At 42.3% G+C, this 23,360-nt stretch overlaps 1 protein-coding gene across 1 annotated transcript in view; it reads left to right on the top strand.

Moving 5' to 3' along the window:
• Positions 1-23,118, top strand: part of LOC139639218 (very low-density lipoprotein receptor-like) — a gene marked incomplete at its 3' end in the record, with an annotated part of 35,398 nt that extends 12,280 nt beyond the window's left edge. Inside the window, exons 2-4 of the mRNA XM_071513300.1 lie at positions 786-905; positions 6,612-6,734; positions 22,996-23,118. Of these exons, the coding sequence (XP_071369401.1) occupies positions 786-905; positions 6,612-6,734; positions 22,996-23,118 (366 nt within the window). The remainder of the gene's footprint in view (positions 1-785; positions 906-6,611; positions 6,735-22,995) is intronic.
• Between the last annotated feature and the right edge of the window lie 242 nt (positions 23,119-23,360).

The raw sequence follows: 23,360 nt of genomic DNA, 5'->3' as shown, positions 1-23,360 counted from the left end.
TTACAGAGGAAAAAAAGAAGAAAGCCAAATTATTGGTTTGCAGTCAATAATTTGAAGCATTTATCTTGCTTACTAACAAACCAGTTCATGTTTTAGACAGGGCCTGCTGATATTATAGTGTAGTGCTGAAACAATTAGTCAATCGGTAGAATATTAATTGGATATAATTTTGATAATCCATTAATTGTTTGTCATTTATTAAGTAAAAATACCAAACATTTGCTTGTTACAGCTTCACAAATGCTAAGATTTGCAGTTTTTCTCAATTTCATATCATTATAAAATGATTAGAAACTTTTTTTGGTTGCTGGTCAGATCAAGTAAGAAACTGGTAACTTGATGGGCATTTGTCATTATTATTTTTGACAATTTATAAACTGAATGATTAGTCAGTTGATACATTAATCAATAATGTTATTCATTAGTTGCAGCCAACCCTATTATAGTGTTAATGTTTGCTAACATTATTACAATGTAACGGGTTAGGTGAAGCTCCCAAAAATGCTGCTTCTGTAGAGCAGATGCCACTGTCGGACACTGTTTGGCATTGCTTTTCAATTGAAATAAACAAATTTTTGTTTTCTTGGATGGCATTTCTTTTTTTAGTCAAGGTGCTGGTATTCTTCTCTGACACTATAGCACTGTGGGGAAAACCCTGCTGAGACTAAACAACAAGCAAACACATGTAAACAAAAACAGTAAATGATGATCATGCAAAACGTACGGGAGCGTAATCACTTTAATTTGCCTCATCTTCCACTCTCTTTCTGTGTCTTCCTCTCCAGGTACCAAGACAGAATGTGAGGCCAACCAGTTCCAGTGTGGGAACGGTCGCTGCATCCCGTCCGTCTGGCGGTGCGACGGAGATGAGGACTGCTCCGACGGCAGCGACGAGAACTCCTGCGGTAAGAGACGCAACACTCCATATATACAGAGGCTTTTCAGTCGCTTCACACATTTACTAGCAACCACGTCCAATGTAGAAATGGCTGTACACAAATAAAGTCTAAATCTCTTAACAACCAGGCTAGAAGCAGAGAGCAGCTGCGTCAGCTTGTTGTGGTGTGGCTGTAGATCCATTCAGTAACGTTCTCAGTAAAAGTGAATAGTGTGATAAGGTGGATTTGTTTCCAAATGTAGGTTACTGTGACACAGTAAACTGTCTTGTCTTTAGCCCTAGTCTCTACTCCAAAACACTCTGAATTGTAGCTTGAGAAGAGTCAGCTCAGCTAACCTGAACAAACTGTTAGCTAGCTAACTAGCCAGCAGACACACTGATGTTAATGTGGACATGCTAACGCTAGCTGCTACTAGATACGTTAGCTCGTGTGCTAATCAGATGTGTTAACAACAAGACAATGATGGTTAGCTGACCAGATACTATGGTTAGCTAGCTAACAAGCTGACATTATCTAAACACTAAATCAATCAGATGGATCAGAAATGATCAGTTCAGTCAGAAACAGACAGAAATTAACCGTCTGTTCAATTCTGTTGAGACGGACAATTTGAACATTTAGAAACACATGTAGGGGAAAAATGAGTCTCACCCTTGTGGGTCAAAATGAATGAGCAAAGGTTCAAGAGTCTTCCGTGGATTCTGTATTCAGACATGTCTGGAGAGAAAACCTCAAGCACACACACTCAAGTGGGCTGCGGGATATTCTCTGAAAAAGGGTAGAAATGTCAGTTTCTTGTACACTTCAGTATGTAGTTGCTTTGTTTGTCCTTTTCTAAGAAATCAATATGGCTAATGTAATAAGCACGCTTCAAACTAGTCTAAACCAGTTCTACAATACACACTAACATAAAGTCTATTCTTGCATGATTGTCTCTAACAATGAACACGAACACGAGTGAGGGCTAAACTTCTAATATCATGTGGAAGTCAGTCATGCATGAATGAAGATCTTTACTGAATACTCCATTGTAAGATATATATAGGACAAACACACAATATCATATTTTATTTCTACACACAATCAGCTGTTTACAGCTACAGTTGCCCAAGAGCTGAGGACCTCCAATATGGCCGCCAGAGTGGGTTTTACATCACCTGAAAGCCATTTATATAGTATGCATAGCTTTCTCTTTTTCTCTCACACACACACACACTCACAGAAACATTGAGAATAATGCTGTATGTCAGTATATGCATACAGCTATACACACACACACACACACACACACACACACACACACACACACACACACACACATCATACAATAGTCCGCTACACTCCTGTACATTACATGCCTACAGCCTTTCTCATACATAGAGTACACCCCATACACACCACAGTGTCTCTATCACTCTTTCTCACCCTCACTCTCCTCCCACACACACACACACACACACACACACACACACACACAGATGTCACGCTACAGTTAGAGCAACTCTTGGTTAGCTTGGCCCCAACGGGAGCCTTCCCAGCATCCCTTGGGGCAGGATGACCTGGTGATGGGGAGGTTGCAGATAGAGTGGAGCTAAATATGGCTGTGACAGAGGTGTGTGTGTGTGTCTTGTCCAATACAATTTAGATCTTCTTTCTCCATTTTCTTTCTTCCTCACCCCCCCCCCCCCCCCCGTCTATCTGGGTCATGTGAGACTGGGAGGGAGGGAAGGAGTGAGAGAGATGGAGAGAACTGGAGGGAGGGATGAGAAAAGCAGAGGAAACTGATAATATGAGGGAGGGAAAAGGAGAGTTTGAAGGGAATGGGCGAACAGGGAGAAGGCAGGCGAGGAAGGGAGGAGGAGAGAAGAGGAAAAGTGGGTAGTTAAAGTAATAATCTGTGACATTGTCATATAAATAAATGTCAGTTTTTCTACACTATCTGATAACACAGTGATTCAACCTACCGTATTTCCTGTAATATTGGCCCGGGCCTTTATTTACCTCAACTGCAGAGGGTACCAGGCATTTATTGGAAGCAGGCTTATATTAGAGACAGGCCTTTATTTCTAATTCCCTCTGTTTGATAAGTATAATAGCTCATACTTTAGTACGAAGCCTCCTTGTTTTCTGATCTGCTTCTGTTGGGGTTCGTTAGGTAGCCGTTTTTTTGTTAACTGCAATGCATTACCGATAATTACGGTAATCGACGACGGCACGCTCCAGAGACTCCCGCCAGGCACCAGGAGTTTACCAGGAGTATCCACTGTTGTTTTTAGCTGTGACCAGCAGCTCTACAGCTCGCTCTGTCAGTCATTTGGTCGGTTGGTTGGTTCACAAAAATTTCCCCACCCTTTGGAGGCCTATAGCCGCACAGTGTGTGTACGTGGTCGCAGCTATTGCAAATTCATGCTTGTTTGCTTTGCTTTTTCCCCGGCCATTATCGGAGACCCGGCTTTTAATTGACTACCGGCCACTATTAGAGGAAATACGGTAAATCCAGTTCATAAATCTTCTCCACTGTCTGTTCTTAACAGTTGGTGTCTGGTGGCTCTTTCCTGGGAAAAATCCTCTGCCGCACAGGAAGTGATGCGTATTACGTTTCCGTTTCTTTTTTTTTTTTTTTTTTCTTTTTTTTGAATCAACAGAAGAAGAACTGGGTAGTTAGCATGAGCAGCAATAGCCGCCATGGCTGAACAGACGAAGAAAAGAGAAACTCAAACTGCATCAACAGAAAATCCAAGGAAAAAGACGCCAAATATGCGAAAGCTTTCATATACAGGTTGAATCACTGTTGTTGTTGTTGTTGCTGTTAAATCAATCAGCAATAGAGAAGCGAAACAGACATTTTAGGCTATTTATATGACAATTACATGGAATATTGCCTCAGTATGCACTAATGTAGAGGCAAGGGAGAAGAACAGTGGGAGGGAAGAAACAAAGCGTTTGCTAATGGTGACAATGAAATGTTGACGGGCTAAAACGGATTACCTGGCCATTTCATTACCAGGTAATCTCTCACAATCAATCCTCTCTCTTGCTCTCTGTCTTTGTGTCTCTCTCGCTCTCTGTCTTTGTGTCTCTCTCGCTCTCTGTCTTTGTCTCTCTCTCCCTCTCCGTCTCTCTCTGTCTTTGTCTGTCTCTCTCTCTCTGTCTTTGTCTCTCTCTCTCTCTCTGTCTTTGTCTCTCTCTCTGTCTTTGTCTCTCTCTGTCTTTGTCTTTGTCTCTCTCTCTGTCTTTGTCTCTCTCCCTCTCCATCTCTCTCTCTCTCCATCTCTCTCTCTCCATTTCTCTCTCTCTCTCCATCTCTCCATCTCTCTCATCTCTCTCTCTCTCCCCCTCTCCCTCCCTCCATCTCTCTCTGTTTCTCTCCCCCTCTCCAACTCACATGTTGTTGCTGCATCTCTGTCTCCCTGTGTCTCTTATTCAGTCAGTAGGAGAGCAGCAGAGTCATTTTTCATTTTCAGCAAGACAGAAAAAACACGTGAAAGATAAGAATCCAAAATTAATTCGCATCTAAATGATAAAGAGATTAAAGATTCTGAGAGGCTGGTAACGAGTCCCGCAGTGTCGGCTCCTGCCGCTGTTTGTCACAGTTTGAATTGGAGTTGGCTCTTTTCTCTTTTCCGCGTGGCATTTGGCATTCTGGTCAGAGAGAGACCGAGGAATGGCAGAGAGGAGACACTCAAACCCTGAGTGGACATGGGGAGACTGAGAATAGAGATGTGTGTGTGAGAGAGAGGGAGAGAGAGAGAGAGAGAGAGGGAGAGAGAGAGCAAACAAGTTAGTGTGTGAGTCCCCATGCATCAACTTTGATCAAAACAGTGTGTCGCGTTATGCAGTGTTGAAAATCCCTCGCCACTTTCTTTTTATCGCAGACAGATCATCAGAAGTTGTTCATTCGGTGCTCATGTCCCTGTTGAACCAATTATTTAACTAAACCAACTCTGTCTCCGTCTCTTTTCTTTCAATCTGTTTTTCTGTAACACTTTCTCTTCTTAATTCCCCCCCCTCCCACACTTCCCCCCTTTCCCTCTTCTTCTTCTTTCCTTCTCTTTTTCTCATTTGTGTCTTTTTCTCTTTTTAGCCTTATTCACACACACAGCGCTAACATCACCTGGGGGACGTCTGGTGGTTTGTAATAACTGGAGATCATCAGTGATTTTTTTTATTCATGTGAGAATCTGCCATGTCTAAAGTAAAAATTCTACAATCTTAATATACAATTCGATATGCGACATGGGGTTCACAATTCGATACAACCATGATAGGATGTGATAAATAAAAGTTCAATGACAACAAAATCTTGACTTTGGCTAGCTAGAATGCAAACAACAATTTAAAAATGTCATTACAAAGTGTAAATAATATAATTAGGATGGAGAGCATGTGAAATTGTCATGGTAAAGCCGTCTCATTTGTTATTGCTACAGTAGAATAAAATGGAGCTAATATTGTGACTCATGTTCCTGCCCCACAATACGTATTATCACATGTTTGTATTACGATATATTGTATTTCGATATATCGTCCCATCACTATAAACAAGGAGCAGAGGAAGCGACCAGCAGCAAGGTGAGACCTCTGACCTCCCTGTGGGGGGTTTCACTGCAGGATCAGTAGGGAATCCTAAAAATAAATTTGGCAATAAAATAATCTTGTGTTTGGCTTTCTATCCCTGTAAACAATATGACTTTTGTAGTACTAAAACTACATAGACTAACAGTAATACTACAGCATGAACTAACAGTAGTACTAATACCAACAGTAATACTACATGGTTTAATGGTTGCACTAATACTAAGTGAAGTTCAGTCCAGTTTCTCTCTGCAGCTCTTCAGTTTGTCTCAAAGGAGTTTTTAGAGAACAAACCTGCTTAGATCTAAGTGATCAACAGTCAATCACAATAAATCAATCACAATACTAGAAGGGCACTCGGGAGAGCGCAGACCTCCGCCAAGGTTCATGCTATTATTGCTTGTTCGTTAGTCGGATCTGGATCCGGTCCAAAATTTAATGGGTTCTTCCTTGGCCCATGCTACATCCAAGTTTCATGAAAATTGAGCCAGTAGTTTTTCCCTAATCCTGCTAACAGACAAACAAACAGACAAACAAACAAACGGCACCGAAAACATAACCTCCTTGGCGGAGGTAATAACCTACTGGTGAAGACGGAGGTCACCTGATGGTACTAATCCAGTACGAACCAAACCAATTCAGGCATAAATTGAAAAAGATGGTTTCTTTTTCTTCTTCTAGATGCACAATTTCTATCCTCGTCCTGTATTGAAAAATAAAGGCGGTAGGGAAATCAGAGGAAGGTTATGAATGCATTTTCAGCACAAACTTCAAGTTTTGCTTTGCTGAATCAGAAAGTGACGAATTGTAAAACCTTGACCTTGCACAGCTGTATTCAGGCTACTGGTGATTTTTGTTGTTAATTTATTATCCCGTGCAAATGTGTTTCATGAAGGCTCAGATTGGGTTAATTCATTTCATTCATTTTCAGGTTCCCACTAGGGCTGAAAGACAAGAAATCAAAGTCCTGTAGGAGTAGGGCTTTTCTCTCCCTCTCTCCGTTCCTTCCTGTTATTTTTATATGTATATTTCTCCTGTTTTTTATGCGAGATGCCTCATTAGAGAGCATCAGAAGCCCCTCTCTCTCCCCTCTCCCGCTGTATAACGGTCCGTCCCTCTCCCTCTTCCCCCCTCCAGTTCAGAAGACTTGTGCGGAGGTGGACTTTGTGTGTCGTAACGGCCAGTGCGTCCCAAAGAGGTGGCACTGTGACGGGGAGCCGGACTGCGAGGACGGGTCCGACGAGAGCATGGAAATCTGCCGTGAGTACATCCGTCTTCTCTGCTACTGAGAAAACTACAATGAAGCTGCTGTGTGAACCAGAAAATGACTGGGAATGAAGAATAAATTCAGTTACTCGTGGAGGCTGAAGGATTTTATAAAAGGCATCTCTACTGCTACAGAGAAACTCAACCCACTTCAACAGAACCCTGAGGAAGGCTGGGGGTTTTCTGTACCAGTAAAGACTTTTTTTTTTTTTTTTTTCTGAACATGCATCGGCCTCCAAGAGAACCTGAATTTGTTATTCCTCTAGAGCAGTGATTCTCAACCTTTTTCATAGCAAGGACCCCTAATTTAGTACCATTAGGTCCGCAGACCCCCATTTGATGAGATTTTGTCTCTCAGACCCAAATCTGAGAATATAATCTTTATTGTTTGATATGATTTTGTCCAGAATTCCATGACTATCTGTATTATAGGTAGGGAGATAACAACTATGATCAAAACAGTCATTCTTCTACATTCTCTAATGTGTTAACTTCTTGTAAATTAAATAATGGACCCCCTGGAACCCCCCCAAGACCCCTGGTGGTCCCCGGACCCCACATTGAGAACCACTGCTCTAGAGAACAACAATAAATACATCAGAGTACTGTTGCTGTGAAGAAAACTTCCAAGATCTGAAAATAATTGAACAGATCTGAAGCCTTTTAGTGTGCAGTATAATATTACGAATAATAATTCCTGCTCTAACCGCCACCTGAGAAAACACCACAGTGCACGGGTCATCTACTACTTAAATTATGTATAAAGCTTCTTCAGCAAACGGGTTCATTGCCAAGTGCTTAACAGAGAAACAAAGGACAGAAATGCAGATTAACAAGGCGGAACATAACAGATTTTAAGATAGGAGGCCAGAGCTTGTGCTTGTGTTCCATGAAGTCTGGTGCTCGTTAAACAAAGTGGCCACAAGGTGCTTCACATGACCTTGTGCAAACAGCAGGTGAATGTAGTCCTGTACAGTCTTAACTGCGTAGGTGACTGCAGAGAATAGCACCGTTTCAGGCTTGAGCAGTAATCAGGGAGGGTAAACCCACCTACAAACAGTTTACCCGCCTCTTTAGGCTGGCATGAATCCTTGTGTCAAAAATTTATAGTATAGATTATAGTGAGTAGTCCCAAATCAATAGCCAGACTATGTATTTTGTACTCTAACATTAATTCTATCTCATTATCTTATGGAAATGGAAATGTAATATTTATATCTAGTTTTGTGCGGTAGAATTATATTTGCTATTGCCTATTGTTGTTGACTTTTTGAAGTGCATTTGCATTGGAGAATGTGAACCTGTTGGATCCTCCGCTAATCAGCACCTGATTACTTAAAGACACACCTGATGGCAATCAAGCACAGAGCGAATCTGATGAAGCAACATGTGAAACGCGTAGTTTGCTCCTTTTTGTTTTTAATGTAATCTGTTAATAAAATAGTGTCTATCCTGGTGTGCGCTGGAATATTGAGATATATATATATATATATATATATTTTTTTTTGGTTTACTGTAGTCCCAAATCAATATTGACGTTATGAGAATATGGTCATTTTTAAAGACACAAAAGCAAAAGTTATTGTTTAGTTTGTATTAAAGTGAATTGTTTTGTTTGTATTGGTGGTGGTTTGCATTAAGTGACCAGCAGCTGGAGGTCATAGTTCACACACCTTTTTATCCCCACGGTGCAGCCGAGGGCGTCAGGAGCCGTATCCAGGTCATCAGCGCTTTGTGAGATGAGATGGCCTCTAGAGGGCGTTGTGTTTCCCGTTAGGGCTGAACGATATTGACAAAAAATGTAATTGCGAGTACTTGATTGAATATTGCAAATGAGATTTAATCTGTGATTCTTGAGATTTCATCTGTGATTCATGTCCATACAAGGCAAAAAACGTTACATACACTACCAGTCAAAAGTCTGGACGCACCTGACTGAATATTTGTGTGTGAATGTTTCTCATTCTCTTAAAGCCATTTTGATCTAACGGCTTCTGCTTAAATGCTTGAAATGTGTTTCTTAGGATCAACTTCACTATTTATATTTGTCTATGTATGAATTTCTTTCCAAAGCCTTTGCCTTTCCATCAAGGTAAAGGGCGGCTACACCCTGATAAGCTATCTGAAGCTTGAGAATAGGGGCCCAGACACTAAGCAGATAGTATTTAAAATATAACATATAACAGTAACATTTACAACCTACAAAACACCTATGACTAACCTAAGACCCTAAAAAGTACTACTAAATGGTCCTAAGACATTTATTCCATCAGTCTAAACATTGATTAAATAAGTAAAATACAATAAATAGAGACATATGGCAAGTGGAAATAACAGTACAATTTGAATGGATTTCAGAGTAGAGTAACTAGTTTAGAAGTCCCCAGCTGTTCAGGGTATTCAAGCTTAAACATATTTTAGCATGTATGGTCACTGCATAATTCCATTTGTGTTATTTCATAGTTTTGATGTCTTCACTATTATTCTAAAATGTGCAAAATGGTAAAAAAAAATGAACAAATGTGTATGTCCAAACTTTTGACTGGTAGTGTATAGAAGAATAAAAAAATAGGCAAATATAAGAAACGGTGCTGACTTGCTCCTTGGTTACCGCAACAGTCAGCTTAGTAACCAAAAGCAGCGTTTCATTGAAAGCATCAGCACAGTTGGAACGTGTCATTGACCAATCGGGCTGCATGGTTTCGAGACAGCAGTTATACAGCAGGAACTTTAAATCGGTGTCACAGACTGCTCTAACTATTCAGTCAGGCACTTAAAAGCAGCGAGGGAGTCTCCTGCGGCCTGACCTGTCAAGTGAATACGTTGTTTAAAAGGAACCAAAGGAGCGCTGCTGTGCTTTTAAATGGTGAAACTGTGATGCAGGGTCTCACCAAAGGTGCTCATTGCAATCAAAGAGATGAATCATGAAGGAGTGTATTTATCCTGAACTCTCTTTTTAATGAGAATCTCTTGTCTATCTCGCCTTCACTGTGCCGTCTTAAAGACAAATGGTCTTTGGCATCATCCTCAGGTATGGAGATAAACATCAGAGTAAAGATAAAAGCAATTCATCGCAGACTTTTTGAGTGAACACTAAAAGCATATTTTATAAGTCAATAGAAGAAAGATAGAAAGCCTCTTTACTCCATGGTAAGTCGGTAATATAAAGCTGATCTTAGGGAGCGTTTTAAGTCCAAGGCAGTAAATTGATCTTAGCACCAGGATGCTCAGAAACCCAAAGCCCTCAGAGGTAGAAGACAACAAAGAAATGTCCCAGAGAGTTCTCTCACCTCCTAAAATGGGTTTTTTGTTTTTCTCACGTTGCCCTCGTCTCAACAGGTGACTTCCTGGTTGGGATGAAAAAAGGAATTGACCCAATTTTTTAGCTTGACATGAAAGTAGAAAAAGATATTACACTGTGCATCACACGCTGTCTGTCAGATCCCATTTCCAGTCCTCAAACATTCTGGTTTTCCTCGGGTCCTGAAGCTTTACTGTGTGCCAGTGCAGCAGATGAATATGAAGAGCTTCCTTCCAAAATGACATGACAACCATTTGGAACAAAAAATGCTTTCCATTTGATGATGGCACAACATTTAAGCAAATTATTATGGCAGTAGTTACTGGATTGGAGATAACTTAAGTCTTTTGTTGACAGTTTGGTTATTTAGTTCACAATTTGGGCCCTGTTTGTTATAGAAATATTGATTGATGAAACTTATGATAGCGAATACAACATTTACCAAAATACAGGGTTTAATAACCAATCTATTCTAGGGTTTCTTTGGCCGTTCAGCGTAAATGCAGCAGATTACTTCCCAGGTAGGACAAAATAGGATCGAAAAGAAGAATAAAAAGGAACAGAAAAATGACACGACCAAATCTTAAGCCAGACAGTGAATAAATAGACAACACTATAGAGTTATAAACACTTCATCACACACTGAAGTGATATTTACCAGGGCAGTAGAGGGTTTCGTGTGTGTGTGTGTGTGTGTGAAAGTGTTTGGCTGTGGCTCTGCTTGTCAGTGTTTTATAGAGCAGTCCCCTTCTCTCTGCTGCACTGTGTCAACACAGCAGATTACCTGTAGACCTGCAAACAATACAAAAACAAATTCTTTACCTCCGGCAGAGAAAAGAAAACCGCATTGCATTTTAACGTTGGGGGGGCAAATCCCTCATGCACTGTTGGATGGGAGTGTGTGTGGCGCTGTCTGCCAAGGTGACAGAGTGGTGTTGAAATCACTCCCCGAACTAAACTTGGAGTTATCCAAAGCTGCTGGCTGTGTGACGCTGCCAAAGCCTTCCCAAGTCCCCGCAATGTTAGGTAGACAAATAAAATACGTTCACCTGCTGTAGCCCGTCAGGTGAATAAAAGCAGGTGTTTGATAAGCCTGGACAATAGCATGAAAAACTAAATGGCACTCAGTAGAGCGCAGACCTCTGCCAACACTATGCTATTGTCAAGAAATGCCAGTTCTACATGCTGGATTTCCACCAAAAGTTTTCTTCCATGCCACATTACAAACTACAAGCTGAAATGGGACATGAGATCTGTCTGTTCACACTCTACACACTAGGGATGTAACAGTATGAAATTTCACAGTACGGTATCTACCAAAATACCGCGGTATACAGTATTTCACGGTATTCATTTTTTCCCCCCTTTTTAATTAAACGTATTATGGCCCATCGAAAAACAAACAAGTATTTTGCTTTGAAGAAAATATTGCTTTATTGAACTGAAACGTGTGTGCGTGCCTGTGCGTCTGTGTGTGTGTCTGTGTGTATTTAACTGAAACTCTCATGCATTAGCATTGTAACATTTACATAAAAATATTTAACACAAGGCTCCTCCTTAGTGAGATAACGTTAATGTTCTAGCGCCCTGCAGTGCAACATCGGATAGTTTATTTTGCATTAAAGACGGAAAATACACACATCAATCTTGTAATCTAGTGCAGTTTAATAATGTATATTAAATTACCGTTCAGAACCATGGTTGCTTGATACCGCGGTATACCTTAAAACGGTATACTGTTACATCCCTACTACACACTTTTAATCATTTTATCTGATTATCTCAACATCACATGACCAATCAGCTCTCTATCTGTTCAGTTTCTATTAGTGCTGCTCTTCTACCACTGGACCAAGGTTTGGACAGGTCTAAACAGGAATTGTTTGATGTTGTTTGATTGGTCAAATAATGGAGGGTTTGCCTCTACTTCTGTCTGCTGATTGGCCACAAAGTCTGATAGTGTTACGTGAATCTGTTTGTACGTTACATGCCTTTTTTGTGAGAAGCCACGCCCACTGCCACGCCCCCCCTCTGGCCAATTGGTGTGACAAGTTAATCAGTTCCTTGATCCATCAGTTCCTTTCCACAAAGTTTAGTGCAAATCCATTGATGACTTTGATTTTTGAGAAATCCTGCTAACAGACAAATGGACCTTGGGGTGAAAACAAAACCCCCATTGGCGGAGGTAAAAATTACTCTAGTTTGGGGACATTTTTAGCAATTGTGGTTCACAGTATAGTTTGAAAACCATATTGTTCCAGCTGTTACATCTTGATGGCATTTTTACACTCACATTTTAGGCTTTTAGTTGATGTTCTTATCCAGTGAGTACAACAGTAGAAAAGCTTCAGTTCCAAGATTTGTCCCCAGATACCAAACATTACAAGCAGCTAGTTGTAAAGGGGTCAAGGGTCAGGGTCTTAGCGCTGTGATAAAATCTCTGCAACATGAATGCTCCTGTAAGAGAGAAGTGCTGGGAAAAGAAAGAGAGATGGAAGGGATATACAGGACTGTGTGTGCGTACGTTTATATTTTAAAGCAAATTAGAGCAAGTAGAAGAAGATGTAGGAGAGGAAATGATCACAGGACATCACAGATTCCAGACTTTGCTCTCTGGTTTGGCTTTGCGAGGGAGTTGTTGCTGTTCTCAGTACAGTTTAAAAGTCTTTGCGGTACACTCTGTCTGGTCGGCTTGGCAGATCCTTTTCTATAATCCTACATGTATCTCTGTAATCGGTCTTAACGCCTATATTTATTTGTATACTGCCTTTCAAAGCCACTGTTTACCGGCTGCAGTTTTACATTTTTAATGCAACAGCTGTGCCAATGGAGCGAGTGGCAAGGGACCAAGACTGTGTCCAATATAGCAGGTTCACACACACACACACACACACACACACACTCAAACACACACTCAAACACCCTCTCTCTCTTTCTCTCACACACTGTTCTCTTGATCACGTTACCCAGACTCTGACCAGAACAGAAGGCTTAGAAATCTGTCCTTCTTTAACACTCACACACTCACTCACACACACACACACACACACGCATGCATACACACACATACACAAGGAATTTCAGTAATTCAATATTAGTTTCTCGCACGCTGAGAACTTGAACTGAATGTCTGAAAACGGCTTTGAACCCTTCCTGTGCTGCAGGCCGGCCCGACGTTCAGCCCTGCTGTGACATTTGATCTTTCCCTCTTTAGACTTTCCTTGACAACTTGCTGACATTAGGGAGTGTTTGTGCATACTACATAGTACCAGTCGTGTGTGTGTGTGTGTGTGTGTGTGTGTGTGTGTGTGTGTGTGTGTGTTTCCACTCATACAGGGTTTTAGCTAGAGCTGCACAATTTAGCAGAAAAAAAAAAATTTGCAGCATCAACTACTTGACTACTAAACATTATGTTCTGCTGCTGAGCTCAGTTTCTGGACTATAAATTAAATTGCAATTTGAATACAATGAATGTTAACATCTCAGTTTTTTTTTTATTAAAAATGTTTCTTGTTTGCTGAAAAGTCAGCAGTACAGAAAATTTTTTATTTGTCAATATCATGCAGCTCTAGTCATGAGACAGCATTCCAGTTTGTGCTTCATATTGTCTGTTTTGTGTGTGTGTGTGTTATGTATTGGGGGGGGGGGGTGTCGGGTGTATACAGCCTATCTGTCACATTGTGTGGTGAAGTAGGATGGGATGTTCCAGCCACAGTTTTAATGGTGTACATGCAAGTCAGCCAGTGACATTAGGGCAGCGGTCTAGTCCAAAGCATAGTGTGTGTGTGTGTGTGTGTGTGTTTAAGAGCCTGTGTTAAGTTCCAGTCATAGCTGCAGTGGAGTACGTGCAGGTCAGCCTTAGCTGCTGTAGTCTTTATATCACTGTTCTGTTTGACCAGCTGCTACACATGACTTGGCAGCAGGGAATGGAATCTAAAGAGTGTGTGTGTGTGTGTGTGTGTGTGTGTCCTTCTGTCTGCGGGTGGATACATGCATGCACATATTTCCTGACTGCTTGTTTTCGTGAAGGACTGTGCCTGTGTTTGCGTCGGTTTTGTGCGTCAGAAAGTGTCGAATTAAGGAAGTAGATTTCAGTCTTCAGTTTCTACTTCACTTAGTCATTGATAACTCACAGGGAGTTTCAGAGTTAAAGGTTAAAGCCATCCACATTTCGGTTAAGCAGGCTGAGCAGTTTTAGTTTATCTTGTCTTTGCTGTCCAGTGAAAATCTTATCTTCAAAATGTCAACTTTTCAGGGACAAAGAAAAACAGCCTTGTTTTTTCAGCTTGACCACCATGCATTTTTTAGTTTATCCAATGGGGTTTTGAAAGGGTTTCCAAAACCAAGTACCAAGTGGGGTATAATTTTCTCAAGAAGCATGTAATCCTTCAGCTGAAGTCAAAATATGAAAATCACCAAGACTGGAGTTGCAGAACAATGTGTATATGATCATATTTTAAACTGAGCGTAGTGCCGATGTGTGCCGTTCTCTCACATGGAGAGAGCTACAAGGCAAAGTCCAATCAAGAATCTGGCAATTGTAATGTGGCCTGGCTTATCGGTACACACCTGGTAGTACATGATTTAATAGCTTTACGTGTCTTTAGGAGCCGTTTTTAATTTGGCATTCATCCAGTCTACAAAGCAGCTGTTATTTCAATAAAATCTCAGTTTTTATAAGTGGTTCTCTGCTCTTTACCGCCCTCCACAGTGGAAGAAGATTGTTTGGATAACATACAAACCAATTCAAAAAGTTTAAATTGTTATTGAAATAAGTGCTGCTTGGTGGATTATATGTATGCCGAATTAAAGAGTATTCACAAAAGATCTTGAGTCATTTTTTGTGGCACATGCACCTTCTCCGATAAGCAGGGCTGTAGTACTCCGAGACCGGACTCGAGACCGATTTTTGACGGTCTTGGTCTCGTCTCGGACTCGTAGTTAATCAGACTTGACTCGGTCTCGGGAGTGAATATGACTCGGACTTGAATCGGTCTCGGGAGTGAATATGACTCGGACTTGAATCGGTCTCGGGAGTGAATATGACTCGGACTTGAATCGGTCTCGGATGAATTAACGTTACATAATATTATTGTCTTTATAATTATAATCTCTTCTAAGAAAGTGACCAGCAGCGAATGATACAATTTTCACAGTTGATAAAGTTATGCGCCCACCGAAAGGTTTAGTGACTGCTGATTGGTGATATGCCAACTACCCAACCAATGACTTTCGTTTTGATTTTTAAAAAAAAAAACCCAAAAACTCACCATGTCCATATGTAATGTTACTCCTGCTCTCGCTCTGTCTCTCTCTGTCTTTTTGCCTTCGCCTTCTTAAATTACAGGTAAGAATATTTTCAGTCAGTCAGTGCTGAGAGCAGCATGTGGTTGTGGAGCAGTAAGAAAAAGTAGGTGAAATAGATTAATCCACTTCTAGTTAAGTAAAGGTGCAACTACTGTATGTTATGAACATAAACAAGCTGCCTACAATTAATTTTGTCCTCAAAACATTCTATTTTTGTTGAAATGTCTTTAGAAACCTCCCTTCTATTTTAGGCAATAAACAAAAATACGCTATTTTAGTCAGGAAATACAATGGTAGGCTTGGATAACACATTGCTATGGCATTGGTCTCGAATTGGACTCGTAGCTTTGCGGTCTTGGTCTCGACCCCCCTCGGTCTTGGTCTTGAATCGGACTCGATTCACCAATGACTCGATCTGGACTTGGACGTTCTCAGGATGAGCTGAGAGAGGCAGAGCTTAGAGAAAGTTGAAAGGAGAGTGTCACGCTCCCAGTTTACATTTATTCACATTGGAAACTTGAAAAGAACCGCTATACTGTTATGCAAGCACATGATTTTCCATATCCCAGCTGTTTATGTTCCAGCAAACGGGTTTATGCTATTGCTTGCGGTACACAAAATCCGCTCTACTGAAACACACACTCCCTTGGTCGTAATCTGGGTGAAATGGTGTGAAGATAGTCCCATGGGTCGACAGTACCGGACAAAGTTTGTGTCCCCTATCCCCACACCTCGCTTGTGGTGTGTCCTCATTTCGTCCTCAGTGTGTGGTGGTGGTGGTGTTGTTGTTGTTTTGCCCCTGCACAAGGAAAGTGTCGTGGGGGAAATGTGCTTAATAAATGATAAATAGACTAATGTAGAGCCTGACAACTTCCTTTATAGAATCAGTGGTTTGAGATAATAAGATCACAAACGAGCCTGATCTCCATTCATTATGAGCCAAATAGGTATGTCACTTTCACTTAACTTGAATTCTTTTTAATCCCCCTGAAATGTTTTTTTTATTTTTTTAAAACGTTTCACTCTTTTGAAAAGCCAGCGAAAGGAAAACAATCCACAAAAATGAAAATGCTTTTGTTCATCCCATGTGTAAAGATAGAGCTGAAGACGCTGCCAGGGGAAACACACTTGGGACAAAAAAAAACAAAAGAAGTTTGGCACAACACCTGGCTAGCCACAGATCTCTCTACACTGACTCATATTTCCTTAAGAGTTTCCTAACGTCCTTAAGAGCTGAGATGCTGTAAAAACAAACTGCAACTGCGGGGCCAGCCCTACAAATGTGAATGTCTGTCACTGACTGAGTGACTGACTGACTAAGTGATGAAGTTACACCATTGGTCGGCCGTGGCACGTGGCACATCATAGGATCACAGAGCCAGAAATTTAAGTTTCGTTTTCTCCGCCATCTTGTTTCTCCGCTGAGATCAGGAGCCCGTTTCTCCCACACAGTAAGCAGGCTGACCAATATCATGCATGTAAACTGAAGCTAAAGTAGAATCTATACCATTATATCATATCACCGTTTATTTCGATGCATATGCGCGAGTTCAGTCCACCTGAAGCCCCTCTGTTCTGTCGGCGGAGAGAGAGACACAAACAAGCATGGAGGTTTCATCACGCCGAGGGCTTATTGCCGACCTTCCCCGAGTTTCCCGGGGCCACGGTTCCGGCCAGTGCCGATAGCTGGGCGCCGATTTGTTCCCGGTGATCCGGCCGAGTTTTCGGCAGATGACGACGATACGTCAGCGGGTGTCCGGTGAACGGCGTTTTCGGCACCGACGGGTAACAGAGCGCCTGGTGCTTGGATCGGGAGGATCAACGCGGGCCGTGGGCGCGGTGGAGAGGACAGCGGCGGAGAGAGGAGACGGGACGCGATCAGTATGGATGTATGGACTATTATTCTGTATTAGCAGTCTACAGTGGAGTTAGTTACACCATTGGTTGGCCATGGCACGTGGCACACTCATACACGGTCCAGCCATATACTAGGTTTTGACCTAGCCTTGTTCTTATTTAACCATGACCAAAGCCTTTCCCTAACCTTAACCAAGTTGTTTTAGTTGTCTAAACTTAACCGTTAGCCAACCTTTAGGTGAAAATATCGTGTCCAATCCTTATTGTCACAGAATTCAATTCATGGTGGAAGAACGTCATTTTCACATAATTCGTGTCCGCAGCATGTAAATCTGTTTCAGACTTTGAGCTAATTTCATGACTTTTTATGAGGTCATGTTGTTGTGTTACACAGTCAAGTCACGGACACGATGATGCATGAGAGAGTGGGCTTATTGGAGAGAGCTGATGATTTGTGCGGCGCCGGGAGAGAAGTCGCCCTCATCACTCCTCCTGATGTCCTGTGTGTTTTGAAAGGCGAAGCCATCAGGCCCCTTTTCATTTCATGTCTAACTAACGGGGGATTCTGCCGTCGATCGATAGCCTCTCTGGATGGAGCCTGGTAAACTGCTGTCACTGATCTCTGGGACATACACTGTACTCTAATAGCATGGCTGCCATGGAAGTATCAGTGAGCCAATCTATACCATACAGAGTAGAGATGGAGGGGGGGAGGAAAGGGAGAGAGGAAAAAGAGGAAAGAGGGAGAGATGGAGCTGAAGGAGGCCAATGGGACAATACATTTCCTGATTAATATTCAAATTTCAATCAAATTTGACTAGGAATTGATTGAAATTACTCGCATTCGACTGAAATTTGAATATTAACGATAAAATTTACATATTATTGACACATGAAAGCAGGATACAGCGTTCTAAATGGATACAGATTCTACCCGCAGTTGATTCACAGCGTGCGTTTTCTCTGTTTATTCAGTTTCTTGAAAGATTTGAGTTTGGAGGAGCAGGATTCTCCTGGTCAGGCTGGGTGTTTTTGGGTGTGTGTGTGTGTGTGTGTGTGTGTGTGTGTGTGTGTGTGTGCCGAAAAACAAATTATCAGGCCGGTAGAAGACATCGAGAGAATGAGAGTCTGTGGAGCCGAAGCATGGGGAGACAGGGATGCGTTCAGTTCAGCTGGCTGTGGGAAATAAAAAAGAGAGGAAGAAAAAAGCAGTTTTTGATGTGCAGGTTGGGGTTCAAATATCTTTGACTGAACTTTAAATATTGAAATTCGTTGTGACAGCCTTAGAGGACGAGGAACAGCAAAAGTTTGAAAGGTTGAGCGATGTTATGTCAAACCTTTTCTGCCTTTTTCTCCTCAGCTCTGCTTTTTTTACTTGGTACTTCTGACATCCATGACTATTCTAGTGACACACATTATATATTTACATACATAATATATTTGTTGCATCTGTTGTGGCTCTTGACTGTTTCAGTCCTCAGTGTTGGTCGTGTGTGATGTTGGTAATCTAGGAATTTAAGTTTGTTCTACTGTTGCACTCACTGTCAGATAAATGCCTTTAATTTAATGTTTATGGGAGGAGGAGAGGGAAAGAAATGGAGGAAGAAGGTTCTTAGGGAGAGCTGATGGGAGAGGTGGGATGGAAGGAGGGAATGAGTGGAAAGGGGAGGAGATAGGAAAAGAGGGATGGGAAAGGGAGTAAGGGTAGAAAGGAAAAACAGAAATGGCTAAAATGGAGAGAAACATGAAAAAGAGGAAGGGGGAGAAAGAAAGGAGGACAAAGCATGAGGGGAGCGAAAGTGAATCTCTAAAGACACTGGCATGAAGAGGGAGGGAGGATGGAAGAGGGAAGGAGGGAGGGAGGAGGAAAGATGGGAGGGAGGATGGAAGAGGGTAGAAGAAGGTGGGAGGGAAGATGGAGGGAGGACGGAAAAGGGGGGGAGGGAGGATGGAAAAGGGGACGAGGGAGGGACGATGGAAGGATGGAGGGAGGACGGAGGAGGGAGGGAGGATGGAAGAAGGGAGAAGGAAGGAAGGAGGAAGGACGGAAGAGGGGAGGAGGGAGGGAGGATGGAAGAGAAGGGTGGAGGGAGGACGGAAGAGGGGAGGAAGGAGGGAGGACAGAAGAGGGGAGGATGGAGGGAGGACAGAAGAGGGGAGAAGGATGGAGGGAGGGGAGGGGGGATGGAAGAGGAAATGAGGGAGGATGGAAGAGGGGAGAAGGATGGAGGGAGGACAGAAGAAGGGAGGTGGGAGGGAGGATGGAAGAGGAAATGAGGGAGGATGGAAGAGGGGAGAAGGATGGAGGGAGGACAGAAGAGGGGAGGGAGGGAGGGAGGATGGAAGAGGAAAGAAGGATAGAGGGAGGACAGAAGAGGGGAGGAAGGAGAATAGAGGGGAGAAGGATGGAGGGAGGACAGAAGAGGGGAGGAGGCAGGGAGGATGGAACAGGGGAGAAGGATGGAGGGTGGAAGAGGAAAGGAGGGAGGATGGAAGAGGGAAGAAGGAGGCAGGATGGAAGAGGGAAGAAGGAGGGAGGATGGAAGAGGAAAGAAGGATAGAGGGAGGACAGAAGAGGGGAGGAGGCAGGGAGGATGGAACAGGGGAGAAGGATGAAGGGTGGAAGAGGAAAGGAGGGAGGATGGAAGAGGGAAGAAGGAGGGAGGATGGAAGAGGGAAGAAGGAGGGAGGATGGAAGAGGAAAGAAGGATAGAGGGAGGACAGAAGAGGGGAGGAGGCAGGGAGGATGGAACAGGGGAGAAGGATGGAGGGTGGAAGAGGAAAGGAGGGAGGATGGAAGAGGGAAGGAGGAGGGAGGATGGAAGAGGGGAGGAGGAGGAGGAGGGATGGAAGCAAGGAAGGGAAGAAGGAAGCATGAGTAAAGGAGAGAATTGAGAGGGGAGGAGCCCACACTGATGTCATTCCATCAGATGTGTGGACCTGCCTGGGTCTCTGGGCTGCAGCCTGAAACAAGCCCATCGATCCTCTGATGCAGCACATCAGTTTAATCTGGGAGGTTTTCTACTGAACGCTCCGCTCGATAGATCTGCCCTCCATTAGCCGCTCCTGTAAGATCTTTAATCGGTGTCTGATTGAGTGCCCTTTACTCAATCCTGCAAACTGACGGTTTGGACTGTAGGTAATATTTCTTGTGCGTAAAGACGGGGAAGCTGTCATCATTTTTTAGGACTTTTTTAAGATTGTTTAAAGAAAAGTGATTTTGTTAATAAAAGCAGATGTCAGTGTTCAGGATTTACTGAGTTTGATTCTGATGAAAGGTTTTGATTCATGGACCAAAGATTACCTGCAGCTCTAAAACACCTTGTTTAGATGCAACTCTCAATTAATTGTAGCATATGTGATTTGGAAATTGCAGAAGTTGATATTGCGATTTAGATTTTTTTTTTTCTTGTTTCGATTAATTGTTCAGCTCTACAGCTTATCACATGTTTTTCCTTTTTTTGTTAAAATCAACATGCAGATGAACTGTGCGTCATATAGTACCATGATCAGTGATGTGTAAAAAAAGAAAAACTGGAAACTCAAGATTCACTTTGTTTTCTTGAAGGAGAACATAGGCAGTGTTGTAGTCGAGACCACCTAAACCGAGACAGATTCAAGACCAAGACCAGAGCGTATCAAGTCCGAGTCAAGACCAAGACTTTGAGGGGGGCGAGACCGAGACACCTTGACTCCCTGTCTCTCAAGAGTAAAGACCAAGCTAGGAATCTTGGTGTTATTATGGATGCCGATCTCAATCTTAACCATATCAATACCATTACAAGATCAGCTTTTTATCACCTTAAAAATATAGCCAAAGTAAGAGGTCTTATGTCAATACCTGGTTTAGAGAAGCTGATACACGCTTTCATTACCAGCAGGTTAGACTACTGCAATGGTCTTCTCTCCGGTCTCCCCCCAAAAAAACTGGTCTCCCTCCAACTGTGGGACTAAGACTAAGAAAACGGAACACATTACACCAGTTCTTGGGTCACTGCATTGGCTTCCAGTGTGCCATCTAATTGATTTTAAAATTCTGCTGCTTGTCTATAAAGTGCTAAATGGCTTAGCTCCAAAATACATTTCTGACCTGCTCTTTGGATATGAGCCACCCAGACCTCTGAGGTCATCTGGGACCGGTCTGTTAGTTGTTCCCAGGGTGAAAACTAAATCAGGTGAAGCTGCTTTTAGTAATTATGCTCCCAATTACTGGAATAAACTTCCAGAAGATCTGAGATGTGCTCCCACTGTCAGCTCTTTTAGAAGTTGGCTCAAAACAATCTTTTTCTCTGTGGCCTTCTGCTAAATCATCTGTATGTAGATGTAACAGGTGTTATTATCTTTATTTATTTCTTTTGTGTGTTATCTATTTTATGTCTTTCTTTCTTTTCTTTCTTTTTTAATGTCATTTTAAATAGTTGTGGTCTGTGTATGTATTTTTTCTGTTTTATGTGAAGCATTGTGTATGAAATGTGCTATATAAATAAAGCTTGCCTTGCCTTGCCTTGCCGTAGGCCTGTATAGAATTGCAGCTTTTTCGAACTTGTTCTGCAGGCAAATTGCATTATTCTCATTCTCTTGTCTTCAGCCACACATGGTGCACTGCTGTCCCACTCTATTCTGCATTCTCTTTCTTGGCGCAGCTCTAAGGGGGGGTGGGTGAGGGTGGCAAACTTTCAAACTTAAAATTAGCCAAGTATTGGTTGCAATTTGAAGGGGGAAGTTTTACATCCAATCACAATAAAAAAAAAAAAAAAAATCAGACAATGCGCTGGCAGGTTATGGTGTTACTACAGTTGTGGTCTCGACTGGTCTTGAGATAAAATTCGGAGTCCTCTTTGTCAGAGACCGAGTCAAGACCGAGTAAAAATGCAGTCGATTCCGAGACGAGACCGAGACCTTCAAAATGTGATCTTAAGACCGGTCTTGAGACCAAGACAGATCTTGAGTACTACAGCACTAAATACAGGTGTCATTTAGAGTTGTAGCCCATATTTAATACTGTCTACATCCCAGTTTAGATTTCCCTAATCATTTTGTAATGACTCATTTACTCATTTCTCATCATGTTTAAAGTACAAACGCTACAGTGTCAAACCTAGCTTTAAATTAACTGTCATCCCAGTTTGCAAAGATGCTCTAAATAAAAGACATGAATGTGACAAAGTTTGTTGTTCCTCCGGTGGTGTCAGCTGACTGACGGGAGGCAGAGCGGAGCGTCACGCAGCGCTGAGAGGAAAACACTCGACTCCAGAACAGTGAAATAAGGAGGAAACAGAAAGTTTCACCAAATCCAATTAAGGCGTCATGTTTACCGTGATGGATTCTCTCTCTCTCTCTCTCGCTCTGTGGAAGTTGTTTTTCATACTGGAGAAGAACGAATGGCAGCAAATGGTTTCTTCTGAAGGGAGGAAAACAAACCCTGATTATGTTAGAGCACAAACTAAAAAAAAAAAAACATCCTTTGAAATTGGTGGTTTTCGTAATCTTTTGTGTGCTGAGAAAGAAACCCATTTGAAATCCATTTTACACTTTGAAAGTCGTATGGCGGTAAATCTGAAAGTAAAGCCTGTGTGTTTATTAATTAATTAATTAGCTCATTAAAGATGTCGTTACCCAAAGCACAGGGCAGCATGTTCGTTTTCCTGGGATCCAGATAAAACATAAATTACAAAACTAGCCAAATAGTTAAAATACAACAAAAATAAATTGATGTAGAAAGGAAAAATGACAGTTAAACAGCAAGGAACACAATGATGACACTGTGTGTGTGTGTGTGTGTCCATACAGACATGAGGACGTGTCGTGTGAATGAGTTCAGCTGCGGAGCGGGCTCCACCCAGTGTATCCCCGTCTTCTGGAAATGTGACGGAGAGAGGGACTGTGACAACGGAGAGGACGAGCTCAACTGTGGTAGGTGGAACACACACACACACACACACACACACACACACACACACACACACACACACACACACACACACACACACACACAGGTCAACTACATTCACAGATGACCAAAGGTGGATTCGAACCCTCGTGAGCGTGCGTCCAGCCTGCCGAAGTGTCCTTGAGCAAGACACTGAATCCCTACCAGCTGCAGGGGGCTGCTCTGTAGCTGATTCCTGAAGGCTTTTCCTCCTCCTCAAAGGTCA

The sequence above is a fragment of the Centroberyx affinis genome, unplaced genomic scaffold, assembly GCF_046629955.1.
Source record: "Centroberyx affinis isolate AG114_WGS23_722 - 3 ecotype Tasmania unplaced genomic scaffold, CSIRO-AGI_Caff_v1 ptg006964l_1, whole genome shotgun sequence".
Lineage (NCBI taxonomy): Eukaryota > Metazoa > Chordata > Actinopteri > Beryciformes > Berycidae > Centroberyx > Centroberyx affinis.
This window is presented reverse-complemented; position numbering and strand designations above follow the sequence as displayed.